This window comes from Mobula birostris, chromosome 4, assembly GCF_030028105.1.
Source record: "Mobula birostris isolate sMobBir1 chromosome 4, sMobBir1.hap1, whole genome shotgun sequence".
In the NCBI taxonomy this organism is placed as follows: domain Eukaryota; kingdom Metazoa; phylum Chordata; class Chondrichthyes; order Myliobatiformes; family Myliobatidae; genus Mobula; species Mobula birostris.
Window position 1 is genome coordinate 29,331,907 of NC_092373.1, and position 21,857 is coordinate 29,353,763.

General features: G+C 44.0%; 1 protein-coding gene across 1 annotated transcript in view; it reads right to left on the reverse strand.

Moving 5' to 3' along the window:
* Positions 1 to 21,857, reverse strand: part of LOC140196239 (uncharacterized) — a 204,784-nt gene that overhangs the window by 110,482 nt on the left and 72,445 nt on the right. Inside the window, exons 6-18 of the mRNA XM_072255086.1 lie at positions 18,723 to 18,785; positions 18,484 to 18,537; positions 17,461 to 17,487; positions 13,835 to 13,912; positions 11,067 to 11,120; positions 9,050 to 9,085; positions 8,902 to 8,943; positions 8,137 to 8,208; positions 6,343 to 6,396; positions 3,694 to 3,753; positions 1,421 to 1,465; positions 1,117 to 1,170; positions 971 to 1,012 (exon numbers count right to left, since the gene is read on the reverse strand). Of these exons, the coding sequence (XP_072111187.1) occupies positions 971 to 1,012; positions 1,117 to 1,170; positions 1,421 to 1,465; positions 3,694 to 3,753; positions 6,343 to 6,396; positions 8,137 to 8,208; positions 8,902 to 8,943; positions 9,050 to 9,085; positions 11,067 to 11,120; positions 13,835 to 13,912; positions 17,461 to 17,487; positions 18,484 to 18,537; positions 18,723 to 18,785 (681 nt within the window). The remainder of the gene's footprint in view (positions 1 to 970; positions 1,013 to 1,116; positions 1,171 to 1,420; positions 1,466 to 3,693; positions 3,754 to 6,342; positions 6,397 to 8,136; positions 8,209 to 8,901; positions 8,944 to 9,049; positions 9,086 to 11,066; positions 11,121 to 13,834; positions 13,913 to 17,460; positions 17,488 to 18,483; positions 18,538 to 18,722; positions 18,786 to 21,857) is intronic.

The following is a 21,857-nucleotide window of genomic DNA, read 5'->3' on the forward strand; positions in this document are numbered from 1 at the left end:
TTCATTCTGTCTGGGCTGGCATTTAAATTGACCCGAGGATGGAACAGCGAAAGGCCCCATGCCCTGGAGAGAGGAGTGAAGATTGTAGAGAGCAAACGAAATCAGCTCTCGCCTCCAATCTGGGCTGGTGCTTAAATTGTCTAAACAGTGTATAGTACTTTGCACAGGGACCAGGACACTGCTGCTACGAAAGGCTCCAAGCCTATGCTACACTGCTCAATGACTTGCTCTGGGCCCAGGTTTCGATGCCCAGCGGCACGCTCGGGGCCCAGACCACGCCGCAAAGAAACTCCCTCTAGGCCCAGATTTTGTCGCCCAGCCTGAAGCTGCTCTCAAGCTCTTCAGATCAGCTTGGCGCCCAGAGCAATCCGAACTCGCACCCAGGCCAGTTGAGCGAGCATTGGAGCTTCTCTAGCCGGGGCCCGACTTCTCCTTTCGGTGCCCAGAACAATCTAGACTCCATCCCGGGCCAGCTGGACGGGCATCGGAACTGCACTTGAAAATGATGCTGCAACACAGTACCTTGCCTCAATGCCTGAACTCGCCTCACCACCGCTCACTCCTTTACCGTTTACGGTGATAACGCCCTCCTGAATGTATCAGTCTCCACCTTAAGTACACCCAGTGACTTGATCGCCACAGTCCTCTGCAGAAATGAATTCCAACAGATTTATTACTCTCTGGCTGAAGAAATTCCTCCTTATCTCAGTTTTAGAGGGGTATCTCTTTATTTCGAGGCTGTGCCCTGGATCATAAAATCTCCTACTAATGAAAGCATCCATCCACCACCCACCACTTGCTCTTTCCAGGCCTTTCAGAGTCCAGCAGGCTTCAATGTGATTCCCTCACATCATCCCACCCCATCCTTCTTAATCCTTCTGGGAGGAAGTGACGCAAGCTCCATTCCTGAAATTGAAGTTTAGAGAACTATCATACACTGAAATATTTTAAATTGAAGCCTGATACTTACTGGACCAGGGGGCCCTGGGAGACCAATTTTTCCGTTCTGTCCCTAGAGGGAAAATATTAATATGTTTACGATTATTAATTTTTAATATACAATGATTAATATGAAAATTAATTAACTGTTAATTAGTTACAAAGTACAGAACTTACAGGCCTTCCCGATCTTCCTGGAAACCCCCTGAAACCTGGCTCTCCTGTCATTCCCTGAGAACAGAGAAAAATATAATGTCAGAGTTCAAAAGTCGGTCATTTGTTCTCAGTCAGGTAAACGGTCAGTATCACCCTGCAATTTTATAAAAACCTCTGTGTTAGAGTGGTTGAACTGAGTGGCAGTGAATTCAAAAGCTACTGAGAAGTTACAGGACATTAAAAGCCACCGAAGTTAAATCTACCTGCAAAAAAAATTTTAAGTGATGAATGTTGTAGTTTTATTATGAATCAAAGACAGACCAACCTGAAAACCTGGCGGTCCAGTTGTTCCATCGCTACCTGGCCTTCCCTAGAAATAGTAAATTAAAAATGAATTGTGTCCACCTATAGTTTTATAAGTTACAAGACAAAATTATATATAAAAAGCACAAACATTTGTAGATTGCAAGTTAGACTGACTGATTTCATTGATAATGGATTAAAAATAATTACTACAGTATGCAATAAGGGTTAAGCTTTGGGTCACAGAAATCAGAAGAAGCAAAATCATTCAGTGGGCTGTGTTTTGAACTCAGTTCAAAATGGAAGCTGCTCCGCTTGTAATTGAAGCAATGTACAACATTCAGATCAACTTTCAGAATAACAGGATGAGAGTACAAATAGAATCACCACATCACACAGCTAACAGCATATGTCAAACGAGGAATAAATCGTATTACTTAAGTTGAGAGCTAGTTGGTGGAGTTACTTCAAAACTTTTAACAAGTGTTAATCAGTTTTATAGAACATAAAGGTCTGCCCTCAGCCTTGCCCTGTGTCAAACCAGCTGGTGTGTTTTGTGGTGGGTCTTCTGCACCACTCCCACCTATCCCGAGGCAAGGCCTCGCGAGAAAGAGTCACTAACCCGAACCAGGCAGGACCAGGATGGGGATTGTGAGCAGTGACGTCAGGCATGCAGGCAATCTGATCCTGCAGGAGCCTGAGTACGATGTGTTATCTGGGAATTGACACGGCGAACTCCAACGTCGGCGGGAAATTATCTGCCGAGGCTGGCTAGGGAGCTCTGGACTGAGCGTCCACAAAGGGGGTCTGGAGGTGGATGCATGGTGCCTTGTCATGGTTGACCTGGACGACTGTGGAACACCTGGACTACTTATCTGTGAGTCTGTTCTCAGGCACATTAAGTACTGCTGAATAACCGGTGAAAGAAACAGGTTGGTCTTCAGCACAACAAGATCTCTGTGAGGGATTGCTGCTGACTGTCGCGGTCCGGGCTGTAGGAACACATGCTGAAGGATGGAGTGAAGCCAGTGCAAAGGTTTGTGGAGGGAGGGCAGCCGGCCTGGACCCTTTGGCTACAGGACATTGGGGTTTAGGTTCAGAGAACCACGTTTGTATCACATGAATGGCAATGGTGCTACTACTACGTCGACTCAGGCCTAGGGGGCCGGCGTCGGGCATAAGGCAAGACAACGGTGCCATGTATAGGAAATATGTTAATATTGCCAACGTGTAGAACTAATGACACTGTGAATGAATAGCTGTGCTTTTCTTTGGCAGTTGTATATATTATTCATTATAAATAAAGTTTATATTTGAAATAAAAGTTTGGGACTTTTATATTCTGCTGGGAGCCCAGGACTTGGCAGTTCTGTAAATCGATAGTCAATGGACAACGTTCTCCAGCAGGCAGTGCAGCTGCCATACAATTCCAGTGAGTCCCCTCTGCCATTCAGCGATGTCTGTGTGGAATCTGCATGTCCTCCCTTTTCCTTCAGGTGCTCTGGTTTCTACCCACATCTACGTCACGTATGGGCGCCACAGCAGTGTAGCGGTTAGTGCAGTGCTCCTGCAGCTCGGGGCGTTCTGGAGTTTGCAGTTCAATTCCGGCACCGTTCTGTAAGGAGTCTCTCCCCACGGAACACGCGTATTTACCCGGCTGCTCTGGTTTTCCTCCCGCAGTCCAGAGGTGTACCAGTTAGGTTAATCGTCCCTGACTGGTAAATTGTCCCGTGATTAGGTTAGGTCTAATCGGGTTTGTGGTTCAAAGGGCCGACTCTGCACTGTATCAATAATAAAACAGGTTGGTAGATTCATTGGTTGCTTTAAATTACCCCCAGTGCAGTAGCTGGTAGGAGAATGGATGGGGGGCGGGGGGAAATGCATGATTTATTGGCCATATGAGACAGAACAGGAAACACTGACTTTATCAGGAAATTGGATTGTAAGAGTCACCTTAAAATTGATGGGTCAAATTGCTTCCATCTATGCCTTGAGGAAATAAACAAATATGAATAACCACATAATGAGAGTTCATCGCCTTCAAAAGAGAGTCAGATAGGTACTTGCGAAAGAATAATCCATGGGGAAAGACTGACCACTAGTGACGATTGAAAAGTAGAAGAATTGATAGTAGGAGGATTAAACAATTCGCTGGTTATTAAATATGGCGCAGCAGCAAGCTGTTTGGCAATGGATACAGAGATCATTTCACTGGGTGTTTCCATGTACATGTGATAAATAAATCTGAATCTGATCTTCATGAAGAAAAAATTAGATCTGGAAATCATGTCCTACCGGAATTCCTGGGTCTCCTAGATCTCCTTTATCGCCCTTCCATCCCGGTATGATGTCACCCTACAACATATATAAGGAAAACTATTATTTGTCAATCATAGGGAGTCAAAAAACTGTTTAATGTTTTTTAACACCCACAATCAAACTCGGAGAAATAATGATATTTTTATTGCTTATTCTTGCAAGATTTAAGTTCAAGAAAATGTCAAATCAATCCTGAACTGAACTGGATATAAACGGTCATCATTAATGTAGCCTTTATGAAACAAAATGGAATTAAATAATGAGATATTAGGCTTATTACTGCTATAATTGTAACTCTCACATCACAAAGGTTGGTTCCAAAATAGCTGTACTGTATTTGATATTTTCTGTAGACGGTCTCACCTTTTATGCTGTTTGGGTAAAATCTCCAAGTCCCACACCTTTGAGCATCAGGATGCAAATAGTTAAACCGAAGTGTAGTCTGCAGACCAAATAGGTAACAAAATAATAGATTTGGCAATGCTATGCAAGAAGTGAAGTCACTTCTCTTTTAATAACTGATTTGCCATCATATCATTGCCAGACTCTTTAACTATCTCACTCTGGGGGAGTATAGTTGTATTAATGTCACAGCATTTTAGTTGCTGGTGCCTGACAAATGATCTTTCTGATCTCATCCAGCAACTTCTGTGGACTACTTTTCTTTCAGAAAACTAGCTGATTCCTTCCATAGAAGACCATCACATTGGCGATGCAAGAGACTGCCGGTGTTAGGATTACATCGATAATGCTGGAGATCGCAATTTCTGGATTCTTTGCTTCCTATTGGAGTGAGGCATCATAAGTAGATTTAATCATTTTAATTCTCACATTCTGAATATTATATGTCCATTTTTCAGATTAATGGCTTTTTGTTTGTTCACGGAGCTTTTAATTTCTGAACATGGTCTGCTGCATCAGTACCGTGGAGTGCCATCCATCATTGAACAAAACCCCACAGCACCTCATGTGCCTTATGAAAATGAACTTGGAATTCCTCATGAGCCTATGTGTATCTTCTAATAGCACATAGGTGAGTACACTACACTTGTCTTGCCACTTTTGCTGTTTCTTGTAGGCCTTACACATTACATCCTGAATTATGACATTTACTTTCCCTCAGGAGGGGTTGTCTGAGGATAGTGGAAGGAGGGAGAGGTTTCTGTGAATGACTCCACCCTGGTCTGGGAATTGCAAATATGGGCATAAAAATGCCTATATCCATACTGAAGTAAACAATCATTCAATGTCTCTGCATACTCCAGTGAAGTCACTCCTGAAGGTCATTAGACTGTGGGTCCCTATTTTATTCTTTCGGTTCCAAGGGATCTGCAACATTCAGGATTGGAGCCCCAAACAGTTTGAATCCATGCTTTTGCATCATGTGCCCAGTGGGACAGTGTGTCTGTATTGGCTAAATGTAGTTTTACTTGGAGTTGTTAAGCCGTCATGCTTTCTGTATAATCTTGTCAAGTTGATTTTCACTGGCATGGGTTTTCTGCATATTGTGATTATTTAAAGGGGACCCCCGATTAGCACTGATTGCGGGGTCCTTGTGGTTTGAGAATAATTCATCTCACAATGTCGCTCGGTCAAGCCACCAATGTTTTTGTTGGTATTTCTATGAACAAACTCTTGCTTCTATCTCTACATGGGAGTCTGTTGTTCCTCTGCACCTGGGTTCAGACGCCTGTCAGTGCACACCATGACACTTTTGTTCTGCTGCAATTTCTTTACTATCTTGTGAGATTAGAAAGGACAGCGAACCTTTGCCAGTCGTGATTAAGCTCAGACTAACATTTAGATGTGGCTTCAGTCCAAAACCATGGAGCTTCATATATTGCTCTCATGTCTCTGAGGCTGCCATTGGATTGTCACCTGAACCATTTTGGATCAATTCTGAGAACGTGGCAAGTGGGCATGTGGCTAACTGATAGCGCAGAGATCCTGCCTGTATCCTACATGCACTTAGGTCCTCTTTTGGTGCACAGGTTTTCAAGTGTGCATATCTAGGTCATGGCGAACCTGCATTGTTGCTCCTGCACTGTAAGTTGCCCAGCGTGTACCATGAATCAGTAAAAGCATTTAATTCTACAACTCCATTGTTGTTCTTGCTGCACACATATGTATCACAACCTAAGGCCATTTCTCTGATGCACAGATTCTGAATCAGAAGGAAAATATTTTTTTAAAACAGAGTAAAGCTACAGACTAGGAGCAATGTAATTAGCATTCCTACCAATTCCTTTGTCACACTCTTTAGATTTCAATGTTGTCACAGAAGCATTGCTCAATGGACACAAGACTTCAAAAGTTACAGTGAAACTCTGATAATTTGCAGTAGATGGAATTGCTGTTCTTGGTTTCATTATTTCTGGGGGGAAGATGAGCACCCCAATCTGTTAGTTCCCTAAAATGCACTGGCTGGAAAAAAACTCTAGCTAAATAAAATATATTTTATCTGCTATAATGCTCCAACTTGATTGCTCTGTTTTCAAAGTCGTACAACGAGGACTGGCTCGTTGGAGTCAAGTTAGTTTGCTGTTCAGTTGGCCAGTTGTGATGTGAGATCATGGAAAGTAAACTGCCGGTTGGCACTATAAAATAATCATGGACTCTACTCACAGGTAAACCTGGGAGGCCAGGGAACCCCGGGTCTCCAGGGGGTCCTGGGCTGCCCTGTTGAAGAAAGAGAATTCGCCATAAATATGTTGATAGCAATTTAGTTCTGCACACAAGGGCAGGCTTTTCATTCTCCCCATTAAATCAGCTTCAGGCACAGTTCAACTTGCTGCCAATGAACAAGCAGCTAAAATTAACGAACAAGAAATTTGTAACAGGCATGCAAAATGTACATCAAATAGGAAAAAAATGTAGAAGGAAAGCTAATGAATTGACTTAATACAGTTTTAGAAGATCTGTATCATCGTCTTCTGATACTGATGTAAACCACAACAGGACTGTAAATTTAATGGCTTCATTTTACCCTCTCCAGCATGTCTATGAAACAGGAACAGGACTGGGGAATCGGGTCTCTCAAGTCAAGTTTGACACTCAGTAACATTATGGTTACTCTGACCTTGTCCTCAGCTTTAGTTCATAGTAAGTAGGGCAGTATAGCCCAGTACAGACCCCACGGCCCATGGTGTTGTGCTGACCTTTCAACTTACTCTAAAATCGATCTTCCACATAACCCTCCATTTTTTTTCATTCACATGCCTATCTAAGAGTCTCTTAAATGTCCCTGAATGTCCAGGGAGTACCAAGAAGGTTCACCAGATTGATTCCTGGGATGGCAGGACTTTCATATGATGAAAGACTGGATCGACTAGGCTTATACTCGTTGGAATTTAGAAGATTGAGGGGGGATCTCATTGAAACATATAAAATCCTAAAGGGATTGGACAGGCTAGATGCAGGAAGATGGTTCCCGATGTTGGGGAAGTCCAGAACGAGGGGTCACAGTTTGAGGATAAAGGGGAAGCCTTTTAGGACCGAGATTAGGAAAAACTTCTTCACACAGAGAGTGGTGAATCTGTGGAATTCTCTGCCACAGGAAACAGTTGAGGCCAGTTCATTGGCTATATTTAAGAGGGAGTTAGGTATGGCCCTTGTGGCTAAAGGGATCAGGGGGTATGGAGGGAAGGCTGGTACAGGGTTCTGAGTTGGATGATCAGCCATGATCATACTGAATGGCGGTGCAGGCTCAAAGGGCTGAATGGCCTACTCCTGCACCTATTTTCTGTGTTTCTACATCCCTAATGTATCTGCCCCTACCACCACCCCTGGCAGCACCTTCCAAGCACCCACAACCCTCTGTAAAAATATACCTCTCCCCTATACTTACCTCCAAACACCTGAAAATTAGGCCTCTTGTATCAGCCATTTCTGCTCTGGGTAAAAGGCGCTGGCTGTCCACGCTATCACTGCCTCTTATAATATAAACCTATCAGGTCACCTTGCATTGTTCTTCGCTCTAACCTTATTTCCTATAATTTTTTCTCTTAATAGTCTGTTTAATTTAGCTCTAGGTATATGCAATGAGTCAGTCTCCAGTGTTGCTTAGGGTAGAGAATTCCCAACATCAAGAGATGAATTTTCACTTCCAAATGAACAGGGTGATTCCTTACTATTAAAATGTGCCTCCAGGTCTTGATTCTCCTGTGAGGATAAACATCTTCTCCTTATTCATCCTGTCACCCTCTCTTAGAATTTCACAGTGAGATCATCAATATTTTTTCTAAACTCCATTGAATATAGGGCTAACGGAGCAGTCAGTCTAGATCACACCCTCAAACTGTAGACCCACAGAGTGAATGTTCAGGGTAGAAGAAAGAACAAAGATTTTAGCAACTTGGATAGAAGCCAAGTCATCCAGGTATGACAAGTTTTAATTAGTGTAATTATAAGTTAGCCTACCTTCTGTGCTTTCTCAGTAACCTTTGGACCGCTGTCTTGCCGAATAACAGGACCAGGAAGACCTTTCACACCCTGTTTCCAATATGGACATTGACTTATCAGGTATGGTCAAAAACTGAGGGATTCTTAACAGGAAGAGCATCCAATACTTAACAGTTAATGTAGGATCAGCCAAGCGTTGGCCAAAAACATACAACAATATAAATACAGTATCAATCCATGCTGGAGTTCTCATAAGTAGGTAAGTGAACATCAGTTTCTCCAACTTCTGGTGAACATCGGTTTCTCCAGCTTATCTTCCCTTCGCCTACCTATCACCCCCCTTAGTGCCCCCCCTCCTTCTATTTCTCCATGGTCCACTCTCCTCCCCTACCAGATTCCTTCTTCTCCAGCCCTTTTCCTTTTCCATCTATCACATCCCAGCTTCTTACTTCATTCCTCCCCCCAAACACCTGGCTTCAGCTAACACCTTGTAGCTTGTACACCTTCCCCTCCACCACCCCCCCATCCCCCACCCCCCACCTTCTTGTTCTGGCTTCTTCCTCCTTATTTTCCAGTCCTGGTGAAGGGTCGCAGCCTGAAATGTCAACTGTTTATTCACTTCCAGAGATGATGCTACCTGCCCTGCTGAGTTCCTCCGGCATTTTGCAAGTGTTGTTTTGGATTTCTAGCATCTGCAGAATCTCTTGTGCTCTCATAAGTAGCTCGATTTCTACTATTTGTACTTGATATCAGAGCAACTACCAATCACAGGTTGAACATTACCTTGTCCCCTCTGGGACCCAAGAAGAACAATCCCATGTTGCCCTGCATAATAAAGAAGAGTTGAAGAAGATTTCCATTTAATCAGAGCTTTTCAGATAATCTTTTTAATCAGCAGTGAAAGAAGCAGAACTAGTTCAAAAACTCTTACCTTTGGACCAGGCTGGCCTGGTGGTCCTATCAGACCCTAAAGGAAAACAGAGTGGTCAACATAGAGTGTCAGAACAATAGGAAACAGAAGGGTTTAAGCCATACGGCCACTCATGCTTTGTCCATCAAATACACCAGGGCTGAAATTACATTAAATGCATGACACATTTCAACATTTTTAGAATGGTTTGTTGAATGAACACTTCTGCAAAAATAGATTAACTTAGAAATCTTTCACCGGTGTCAGGATTTTGGCTTTATTCAATCTAGAAAAGATCTGTGAATGGCCCAATTTTGCTCTTATGTCTTATGGTCTTATTACCTTGAGCTTGGCTTCTCCCCAGAAAAGAATGTTGATATTGACACTTATTTCTTATACTTCGCATGATACAGGCCCTTGAGTCCATTCCTAGCTTCATCCCCATCACTTCCATTCCCCCAATTACCTCCCAGCTACCCATCAACTGCTCCACCACTTCCCCCACCCACCTCTCCAATTCTCTTGCCATCACTAGTGGGAATGGAGCTTACAGAAGCCAGTTAATCTATCAGCACCCTCTTAGGTGTGGTAGGAAACCAGATCATGTGACAGAAATAAATGCAGTCACAGAGAGAATGCACAGACTCAGTTAGGAAAGAACCACGGTCAGAATCGAACCTAGGTCCCCTGGAACTGTGAAAGAGTGGCATAGATTGTTACATCACCACACTATTCTAGTCATAGTCATAGTCATACTTTATTGATCCCGGGGGAAATTGGTTTTCGTTACAGTTGCACCATAAATAATAAATAGTAATAGAACCATAAATAGTTAAATAGTCATATGTAAATTATGCCAGTAAATTATGAAATAAGTCCAGGACCACCCTATTGGCTCAGGGTGTCTGACCCTCCAAGGGAGGAGTTGTAAAGTTTGATGGCCACAGGCAGGAATGACTTCCTATGACACTCTGTGTTGCATCTCGGTGGAATGAGTCTCTGGCTGAATGTACTCCTGTGCCCACCCAGTACATTAAGTAGTGGATGGGAGACATTGACCAAGGTGGCATGCAACTTAGACAGCATCCTCTTTTCAGACACCACCGTGAGAGAGTCTAGTTCCATCCCCACAACATCACTGGCCTTACGAATAAGTTTGTTGATTCTGTTGGTGTCTGCTACCCTCAGCCTGCTGCCCCAGCACACAACAGCAAACATGATAGCACTGGCCACCACAGACTCGTAGAACATCCTCAGCATCGTCCGGCAGATGTTAAAGGACCTCAGTCTCCTCAGGAAATAGAGATGGCTCTATTCTGCTGCACCATTGTGTCTGGTAATCCCATAAGTGCAATCTAGTTTTCTTAATTTATATTAGAAAAAAATTAAAACTGTCATAGTTTTATAATTATTCCCACAATTCTTAAAATTCAATATACATTTTTCCCTTAGAAGCTAGTCTTCGTGTGAACTTGCATGCTTTCTTGTTTGATCAATAGCTCAAATAACTAGCCTTCAATTATGGTCTCAGGATAAAAATTGGATGGAAATAACTCGGAAAAAGTGTAGCTTGGGTGGTTGATGGTTGGGTTGAGTTGTTCTTTGAACGCTGGAAGACAGACCACAAGTGAAAAGTGGACTGATGATGTCTCCTCGTATGGTGACGAAACGTTTGCAAATGGATTGCCAAGATCAGAGAACAATTCAACGCAACCACAAAACTGAATACTGTAACAGGAGATTTTATTCTTTCATCAGCCACAGTAGGTTTGAAAGATGGCAAATCCAAAACCTTGACTGCTTCTCTTTCCACAGATGCTGCCTGACCTGCAGAGTTCTTCCACCACTTCGTGCATATTGCTCAAGATTTCCAGCAACTGCGGCATCTCTTGTGTTTGTAACAGTGTTGTTCTGTGAGTGGGAGTACTTCTCGCTGGCACTCTACCATCGGTGTTCCCTACACTAGTGCAAGCAATCGCCCTCAATCACCAGCTCGTGGGCTTCATGGATTTTTAATGGAGAGAGGACAGGTACTCACCTGGGGACCTGGAGGTCCAATTGGTCCTCGCAGTCCAGGGCTTCCGGGATTACCCTGCAATTAAATAATTAGCAGACTGAGTACATTGGTTTGCTAAATGTATTTGGATTTTTGATTAGGTACACCCACTGCACGGTCTTCAGTGAAACCAAAGATTGTAAGTCTCGTCTTTTCCTATTGATATCACTCTGGTTACTAAATACAGTGACCTTGACTGGAAAATCATCTCTGTTAGGCAGTTTACAACTGATTTTGACACACGAAAACAAGGGTTTTGGAAACATACAAAAGGTGACTCCTGATGAAGGGGCTCAGCCAACTGTTTATTCCCCTCCATAGATGCTGCCTGACCTGTTAAGTTCCTCCAGCATTTTGTGTGCGTTACTCTGGATTTCCAGCATCTGCAGAATCTGTTATGCTCAGAGCTTTGGAAACATTTTTGAGAACAAATCATGTCACTAATTATTAGCATCCCGATGAAGGGTCTCAATCCAAAATGTAAGCTACCAAGTCCTTCGACGCAGACTGACTTGCTGAGTTCCTCCAGCTCTTTGTGTACAGCTCCACATTCCAGTACCTCCAGATTCTTGTGTCTCCACTGTACTACATTATAAAATACTACTTCCAATCAAAATCAAATTTAATTTCCATTTTTATGCTTTAAAACTGTCTTCCATCCTGAAAATGGCCCAGCAATGGTTCTGCCAACTGCAAGTCCCCCTTGCTTGTGTCATGAGCAATGTTCCCTCTCAGCTGTGCACATGCACACATCTTTTGCTACAAAGTGCACAGAGGAATTTAAAGGCTGTCACCCTCTAACTCATTGACATGTGAAGTATATTACACATTAACATTTCCTTTTCTGCTTTCTGATGAAGACGGTGTTGACAAGGTAGAACTTGCAATGATTTGTCTGCAGATTTTAGAATTGGCTAATTTATGCTGTTTCTATTGAAGAAATCATTGATTCACTATGCCAAATTCCAAAGAAGCAAAGGGTGTGAAGTGCAAAGGAACTGCTAGTTCATTTAAAGCAGAATGGCTTAATGAAACAGAAGAAATTGCAACACCAGAAGCTCATGAGGTCAGGAACATGCAGCTACGAGAAATATTTATGAACACTGCAGAAACTGGTATTACCTGCATGTATTATTGTGATGCAAAAGTTGCTGGAGAATTTGCAAGTGGGAAGAGGTGGAGTGGTATTTGAAAACTTGACTTTTTAAAGTGTCATTTAGCAAGCAAATCACATATGGATGGTGCACAAAAGCTTTGGCGAGAAAATCCTTCATTACCCGCTACAGGCCTGCTACATGTTTTGTGAGAGTGCAGATGAACGAGAGCAAAAACGATCAAACCCAGAGCAGATCAAAGTTCTTATTGCCATTGTTTTGCTAGCTAATAAAATTAATATCCCTGTTTATAAAATTTAGTGTGCACGTGTTATTGTCACTGGGCAAAAAGAAAAATGCACAACACAAGATTTTTGCACACACTGATCATTACAAATTAGAAGGTATGTTGGTCATAAGGTAATTTGACCTTGTGCTCTGAATTGTGCATTGGGATGACCTTGGCCAACACAACGCTGTTCCGTAGGGGGATGGGGTCTGGGGGGAGGGGCTTTGAGGCAAAACCCCTGCAAGATCTTGGTAGGGGAGGATCAGAGTTTAGGGTTCTTCCCATACTGGACAGGGAGGGGCTGGGCTGGGTGAGGAAGACCCTCAATTATTGTAGTAGTGTACCCCCCCCAGGAGGCCTCATGAGTGACAACAGTCCCATTGGCTTTAAGAAATGTAACAGAACATCGACTGAATCTAAGAATGAGAGGCATTGCATGGTTTATTCACGTAATTGTTTTAATTATGAATAAAGTTTGATATAAAAGAAACAAGACCCATCTGAGTAACATACAAAACAGAATTTGAGGATTTACTGAGCCAAGTTACTTCACATTTAAAAAAATCATCAATTAAAATGAAAAATACTAATATTAAAATTAAATAAATATTAAAATAAAACATAAATAAAATGACATACTAACATTCTTAAGCAGTTAAAGTCACTTAACCCTGCAGGGTAAAATAAAAACTATAATGTACATAATACTTGAATTCTAAGTTCCTTAAGGTTGTCATAGCCTGGTGGGGTGGTAATGGGGACAAGTTCCCACTACCTATTAAATGCTTCCAATGGTGTGCATCTCAAATAGCCTGACGACCAAGCCCAGCTCCTGGCCCTCACGTGAGGCTTAGCTACAAAGCCCGGCGGAACCATTTCTACTGACAGTAGAAGGAACAAAGGCAGATTACTGGCGCCATCAAACCAGTCACTTTGCGCAGATGGGGATCATCAGCGGTGGCTGGCAGCTCATCTAGAAATGGAAAACTCTGATCGCAAATCTCCGCTGCCTTGCGGCCACACCCACTCATGGGGAAGGCTTTGGGAGTAAACCCCGAGGGAAAAGTCTGGAGCTGGTGTCCCTAAGGCAGTCCTACATTGAGTTCAACACTGACTAGCAACTCTTGCAGTGCTGCCGGTGCCAAACTATATCGGTCTCTGCCATTCATTTGAAATTGCTCAGCAATTTCAGGCCCAAAGAAGCTGCTAGAAAATCAGAGGTGTCGCATCTGTTGTATTTTATGAGCTGTGACTTGAATGCCGCTGGCCCCAGATTTAACCCCTAAAAAAATCTTCCATATGGTCAACCATATTTTATTTAATAGACACACCAGATGTCACTAAACAGCACTGGAAAATATGTTTACCAGCTTTCCTGGAAAACCCGGAGGTCCACGTTGCCCTTTCTCTCCTGGATGTGAGTCTATCCTTCGGGCTGGTTCACCCTGAGCGAATTAGAAATAAATTTTTCATCAAAGCACATACATGTCACCATGTACTATCCTGAGATTCATTTTCTTGTGGGCACTTATAAAGGAATACAATAGAGTCAACAAAAAGCTATACGCAAAGACCGACAAACAGGCAATGTGCAAAAGAAGACAACCAGAGCAAATATGGAAATAACAATAAATCCATAAATCAGACATAAGATAAATAAGGCTGAATACAGTAGTACACACATTGTACACTTAAAGTATTATGGCATTGAACTTCCCCTCTTTCATACAGGTATGTTAAATAATCTATATGCAGATGAATAAATAGAAAGAATGGAGTCACATGCTAATAAGTAACAATTATGTACTATACATAGACAGATAGAATAATTAAATAGATGATCCCATACAGAGTCAGACTAAAGCTATGCAAAGCTACTTTGCTCTGATAACCTTCACAAAATATGAAACTCCAGCTGGTGATAAATGTTTCCAAGAGCAAGATTTGCAGGTGAATACATCCACCCTTCCCCATGTACCCCAACAACCAGTCTACACTGAAAATTGAGTCATGGTTATTTGTGTGTGAAAGCATTCATTGCCCCACCAACCACAGACTGTGTGAACATTAATCCTGACTTCTGACCGGCGGGAACACTTACTCTCACTTGTGATGTATACAAACAAACATTCACCTTCACTCCAAATTACTGACAACTTGATTCTCAGGGAACCTTGCTCAAAAGCAATCTGAAATGCTACAGATCGTTTTTATTCATAAGAACTAAATCTTCTCAGCTTGTTTATGAGATTTTTGCTTAACGTTTAGGCAACACAGCCCCCTCTACAGGTACATAAAGGTACATCAAATTTGTCTCAGTCTTCTGCACCGTTGTGAAGTATGGTGTAAGACTGAATAACAGCATCTCAGCTTCAGTCTGGACATTATTGTCTATTGTCTATTGTCTATTGACATATTGCAGATTATGGTCCCAATTATCAAATGCTACAATCAATCTTTGTCTGCATCAGAATTAGGTACTTCTGCTGTGAGACATCCATCTGAGATGTTGCCTAATTTTTCCTTCTCCACTAGCACAGCCTGACGTTAGCCTAAGGGCGACATTTCACAACTTTTAAGTTATGCTGTCCATTCACACTCTCTAGTTTTGCTGATTAACCCATCAACTGAATGATCAAATACTCTACCAAAACAACACTGCTCCCACCTCTAGACTTATTTCCTCTGCCCCATCTAAGCCTCCTCTCCCCCTATCTTAAAGCTAAATTCTTTTCTCTCTTTCCAGTGCGGAGGAGAGTCTTTGACCTGAAAATTAACACTATTTCATCCTTCTCCTCTTCACTCCAAACCATCCACCTCCACTCCAAACCATCTGGTTCCTTTCTCTACTCCACACCATCGACCTGCCTTCTCCACTCCAAACCATCTACAACCCTCCCCACTCCAAACCACCCTTCTCCACTCCAAACCATCTACAACCCTCCCCACTCCAAACCACCCTTCTCCACTCCAAACCATACACCTCCACTCCAAACATTCTACCTCCCTTCTCCACTCCAAACCATCCACCTCCACTCCAAACCACCTACCTTCCTGCTCCACTCTAAACCATCCACCTCCCCCTTCACTCCAAACCTTCCACTTCCCTTCGACAGTCCAATCAACCTTTCTTCTCCACTCCAAACCATACACCCCCCACTCCAAACCATCCACCTCCCTTCTCCACTCCAAACCAGCTACCTCTCCTCTCCACTCCAAATCATCCACCTCCCTTCTCCACTCCAAACCATCTACCTTTCTTCTCCACTCCAAACCATCCACCTCCCTTCTCCACTTCAAACCATTTACCTTCCTTCTCCACTCCAAATCATCCACCTCCCTTTTCCACTTCAAACCATCTATCTCCACTCTCCACTCCAAACCATCCACCATCCCTCTCCACTCCAAACCATCTACCTCCAATGTCCACCCCAAACCATCTACCTTCCTCCTCCACTCCAAACCATCTCCCTCCACTCTCCACCCCAAACAATCTACCTTTCTTCTCCACTCCAAACCATCTACCTTCCTTCTGCATTCCAAATCATCAACCTCCCTTCTCCGCTTCAAACCATCTATCTCCACTCTCCACTCCAAATCATCTACTTTCCTTCTCCACTCCAAACCATCCACCCCTCTCTCCACTCCAAACCATCTAAATCCACTCTCCACTCCAAACCATCTACCTCCACTCTCCACCCCAAACCATCTACCGTTCTTCTCCACTCCAAACCATTTACTGCTCTTCTCCACTCCAAACCATCTACCTTCTTTCTCCACTTCAAACCATCTACCTCCACTCTCCACTCCAAACCATCCACCTCTGCTCCAAACCATCCACCTCCCTTCTCCACTTCAAACCATCCACCTCCCTTCTCCACTCCAAACCATCTACCTCCACTCTCCACCCCAAACAATCTACCTTTCTTCTCCACTCCAAACCATCCACCTCCCTTGTCCACTCAAACTATCTGTCTCCACTATCGACTCCAAACCATCTACCTTCTTTCTCCACTCCAAACAATCTACCTCCACTCTCCACCCCAAACCATCTACCTTCCTTCTTCACTCCAAACCACCTACCTCCACTCTCCACCCCAAAGAATCTACCTTTCTTCTCCACTCCAAACCATCTACCTCTCTTCACCACTCTAAACCATCCACCTCCCTTCTCCACTCCAAACCATCTACCTCCACTCTCCACTCCAAACCATCTACCTTCCTTTTCCACTCAATACAATCCACCTCCCTTGTCCACTCAAACTATCTATCTCTACTCTCCACTCCAAACCAACTACCTCCCTTCTCCACTCCAAACCATCTACCTTCCTTTTCCACTCCAATCCATCCAGCTCCATTCCAAATCATCCACCTTCCTTCTCCACTCTAAACCATCGTCCTCCCTTCTCCACTCCAAACCATCCACCATCCACCGCCCCTCTCCACTCCAAACCATCTACCTTCCTTCTCCACTCAATACAATCCACCTCCCTTGTCCACTCAAGCTATCTATCTCCACTCTCTACTCCAAACCAACTACCTCCCTTCTCCACTCCAAACCATCTACCTATCTTCTCCACTCCAAACCATCCACCTCCCTTGTCCACTCCAATCCATCCAGCTCCATTCCAAATCATCCACCTTCCTTCTCCACTCCAAACCATCGTCCTCCCTTCTCCACTCCAAACCACCCACCTCCCTTCTGCACTCCAAACCATCTATCTTCCTTCTCCACCCCCAGTCCTGATGCAGGTCGTCGATGTGAAATATTCCTTTCTGTGAGATGCTTCTTAACTCGCTGAACTCTACCAGGATTTTTGTTGCTTTAGGTTCCCACATCTGAAATCTCTTATCTCTCCATTAATTCTTTTTCTTTCCACAGGTCCTGACTGACTTGCTTGGCCCCACCACCCCTCCACCAGGCAGTGTTTTCTGTTGGTGTTCTCCAGTCCCAGCATCCAGAGTTCTTTTTGTATATACATTTCTAACATACCTGTGGTCCTGGAGGCCCTGGAAGTCCCTGTTAAAATATAATTAGAGAAAAATGAGTTTTTTTTTCAAATAGCTGCTTAGAAAGGGTTAGAGTAGCTGATGAGGTTTCAGGAAGCGACAGAACTCCTTCAGCTGGAAATATTGGCAGACTTCTTGGTTGGTTAGAAAGACCTGCGGATGATTGTGCTTTATCCAATCAGAAAAAGAGCCTAAAGCTGACCCGAGTTGTCAGGTAGAGTCTGTGAAGGGAAGTGGACAGTCAATGTCTCAAGTAGAGATACTCCACCTGGACTCAATTTCAGTGAAGCTCGGCATAAATGCACTAAAATGTCACCTGTCCGTTTTCTCCATAGTTACAGTGTGGTCCTGTGAATTCCTCCAGTTGTTTGCTGCAGATTCCAGCACGTGCAGTCCTTTGTCATATGTGAACTATTTTATGGGACATGTTCAATAGTACAAAGACCAGTGGCCTGTGGGGTCTGCAAGCTCCTGGCCTGATGGAGAGCCCTCCATCTACCCCTTTTATAACACACTGGTTAGGCCGGAATTGGAGGGAGCCAGGACTGTTCTCTTTGGAGCAAAGAAGATTGAGGGAGGTGCATGGGATCACTGTACTTAGGGGAGTTGGGGGGACTCTGTGCAGGGACCCCAGGGCAGATCCCAAATCACAAGCGGGGCAAAGACATTTTAAAGCAGAGAGAGTAGTCATAATGTCGAGTGCACTGCCTGTGGAGGTGGTGGGAAATGTATCAATCAGCATCCTTTGAAGTGAATTGAGATAGAATTTGACAGAAAACGACTTGCGGGTTAATGGAGAAAGAACACCAGATTGGACTAACAAGATTGAGGTAGCAGCTAATCAGTGGGCTGAATGGTCTCCTCCCTAAGCTCTAAATGGATAATGTTGCAGGATCCTGTCCACAGGAAGGAGGCCTAGTGTACTTTAGACAGTGGGTGCAGCCAGCATGAGAGTATGCAGAAACAGCCAGATGAGATCGCTTAGAAAGCATTGGGAAATACGCACTGGGAGTCCTCTAGGTCCGTCTGGGCCATAACTTCCTGGAAAACCAGGGTCACCCTGTAAAAGAAGAAACATACATTGATGACATATACCTACCAGAAGTGTACACATTCCTCCTGAACTCTCAAATCAACAGTATATTTCAAAGAAGATTTAGCTCAGTTACCAATTAGCAATAAGCATATGTCTACTCAAGTACCTACCTTTATTTTCTCAAATGGTTATTTTTATACTGGGCTTACCTTCGGGCCATCGCATCCTGGTATACCTTTAACACCCACTGGACCATCCTTTCCAGGAATACCCTAGGGAGAGAAAAGTATGTTGGAATTTATCTTAGACATCTCCTGCCTTCAGTAATGAACTTGTAATGATTTGAGCTGATCAGCAGGCTGGATTATGGTAATTAAGTGAGAAAGGGACAATACATAGTGTAAAAATGATTTTTAAAAAATCCGTGTGCAAAACATACAGTGGTGTTAGGGCTGGTTGCCTGCTACTCTGGTAACTCTGTGTGATAAAATCCATTGCAGACTGATGGGAGGACAATCACTGATGGAAACAATCGGTTCAGTCTGTCTGGATGCCAGCGGACAGCATAGGATACAAAAATATAGATCAGTAAGCCCATTCTAGCACAGCTAAGCGATTATCACCCAGTAGTACTGATTTCAACAATGATTCAGTGCTTTGAGTGGCTACCCTCCAGCTACCCTTCCCAGTCTGCCTACTGCTCAAACTGGTGCACTGATGATGCCATTGCCTTGGCCCTCCACTCCGTCCTGCCCCACTAGAAAATGTTGCCTCATACGCCAGGGCGCTGTTCATTGATTTCAGCTTAGGGCTTAACACGATCATCCCTCAGAGGCTGATGGGTAAACTGTCCCCACTGGGACTCAACACGCCTCTCTGTAACTAGATCTTGGACTTCTTAACGGTCAATCTGAGTTGGCAGCTACATCTCAAACTTTATCACGCTGAGCACTGATGCCACTCCCCATCTTCCTGATGGCAGAAGTGAGAAGAGAGCATGTCCTCAGTAGTGGGGGTCCCTGATGACGGATGCTGCTTTCCTGCGACAGCGTTTAGAGTAGATGTGCTCAATGGTTGGGAGGGCTCCACCTGTGATCAACTGGGCAGTGTCCACCACTTTTTGTAGAACTTTCTGTTCAAGGGCATCGGTGTTTCTATACCAGGTTGTGATGCGGCCAGTCAATATACTCTCCACCATTCATCTATACAGAGTGGGAAGAGCACGGAGCTCCTTGGCGTGCACATAACAGACAGTCTAACCTAGACCCCCCCACACTTCTTCAGTAGTCAAGAAGGCACAGCGGCGTCTACACTTTCTGAGCAGATTGAAGCATGCTAGGCTCTCTATCCCCATTCAAACAACTTTCTACAGGAGCACCACCGAGAATGTCCTGTCTGGCTGCATTATTGTGTAGTACGGATTCTGCAATGCATCTGGCCGCAAGACCCCACAGAGGATACTTAATACCGCCGAGAGGATCGCCAGGGTCCTCCTCCTGTTCCTTCCTATTTGTGACACTTACTGGGAGTGTTGTAGACAAAGGACCCAAATCATTGTTGAGGACCCCCACCACCCCTCCCACAATCTCTTTGACCCTCTGCTGTCAGGAAGGAGGTGCAGAAGCATCAGGACTAGCACTGCCAGACTGTGTAACAGCTTCTTCCCTCAGGCTGTGAGACTAATGAATGCCCTGCCACCACCGAGGTCTTGTCAGCGGGACAGTGAGCTGTTTACTGAATACTCTACGATTCACTGCTTACCTGTGCTGCATGCATTTTGAATTATATTTTGTTAACTTATTGATGGTAATATTTTGTGCCCTGTGTGCTGTATATTTTGTGGGCGCACTGTGGTCCGGAGGAACATTGTTTCATTTGGTCCTGTATGTGTACAGTCAGATGACAATCAATTGAACTTGAACTTGAGATGAACAGTAGTCATGAATGGAGTGAGAGTCACAGAGTTCCATACTGTATCGAAAGGAGCCCTCCATTGGAAGCTGTACCATGCCAGCCACCAAGTACCTAGGTACACCAATCCCAGCAGCCTTCAGATTTTCTGCAGTATCTGGGTCTTCTAGAGTTGGAGCTACAAGGTAGCTACAGTACAAGATTATCAGAATACAATTTCATTCATTCTCTGGGGTCACTCTTATTGAAGAAACTAACTTTTCTTCATCTTTCAGCTTGTAATCCAACTGTCGTGGGTGATGTGAGATCATTCCGACTGCAACACAGTTTGTAAATCGCAGAAAAGAAATCTGAAGCCCAATCCGTGGATAGCCTTGACTACAGAGGCCAATTTTGTCTTCTAATTAAATACAGTAAGAGCCACGCCTGGCAATGGCAAGACTCTGAGCGGTGAGGGAGATCAGCAGGCAATGCACAGTGGTGTAGCCGGTCGAGTTGCTCTCTCACAACTCCCGTGTTCAGAGTTCAGGCCTGAACCTCTGGGCCAGGCTCTACAGGATATCTGGGCCCTTCCTGTGACTGCACTGGCATTATCTGGGTGCCCCTGTTCCTCCTGCGTACCAGGACACGAGGTTACTTGCTCGCTGTAAATTGCCTTGGTTTGTGGGTAAATTGTAGAATCTGGTGGAAGCTGATGAGAATGAAGGGAAAGTAAGACATACGGGATTATTGCTATGGGGTGCTTGGCTCGGAGGTAGGAAGCAGAGGGTGGTGGTTGAAGTCTGTTTCTCGGAACAGAGGCCAGTATGCCACAGGGGTTGGTTCGGTGGAAAGGACTTGTTCTGATGTTGTTGTCTTGTTTTGCTTTGCTGCTGTTGGTGTTGTCCTGTTGAATATTGTGGGCATACCCCGATGGGGCTGGAATGGATAGCGACACTTTCGGGCTGCCCCAGCACATCCTTGGGTTGTGTGAGTTGCTAATGCGGGTGACGTATTTACTGTATGCTTCAATGTACACGTGACAACCAAATGAATCTGATCGGTGCAGACTCAGAGAGCATAAGGGCCTGTTTCTGTACTGTATGATTACATGATGGCACTAGACCAGGGACTGGGAAGCTGCTGGGATCAACACCCCCTCATAGTCTCATCGTAACCCCTGGTGACACTAATCCTAATAAAGTAGAATTGGACACTTTTTATGTTCCACACAACAAAGTGCTAGATTAGCTCAGCAGGAGAAACTCACCTTTTGCGTTTGTTCTCCCCGAAGTTGTGTGCCCTATCACTGACACACTATACAAGTTGTATATCCAGTATAACTATAAAGATAATTATTTCTCATCCAATTGATGCTGGATGTGACTGTTATCGATTATGAGATATTATAAGGAGGAAGGAGGAGAAGATGGCGGTGCGACGCAGTGCGCGCG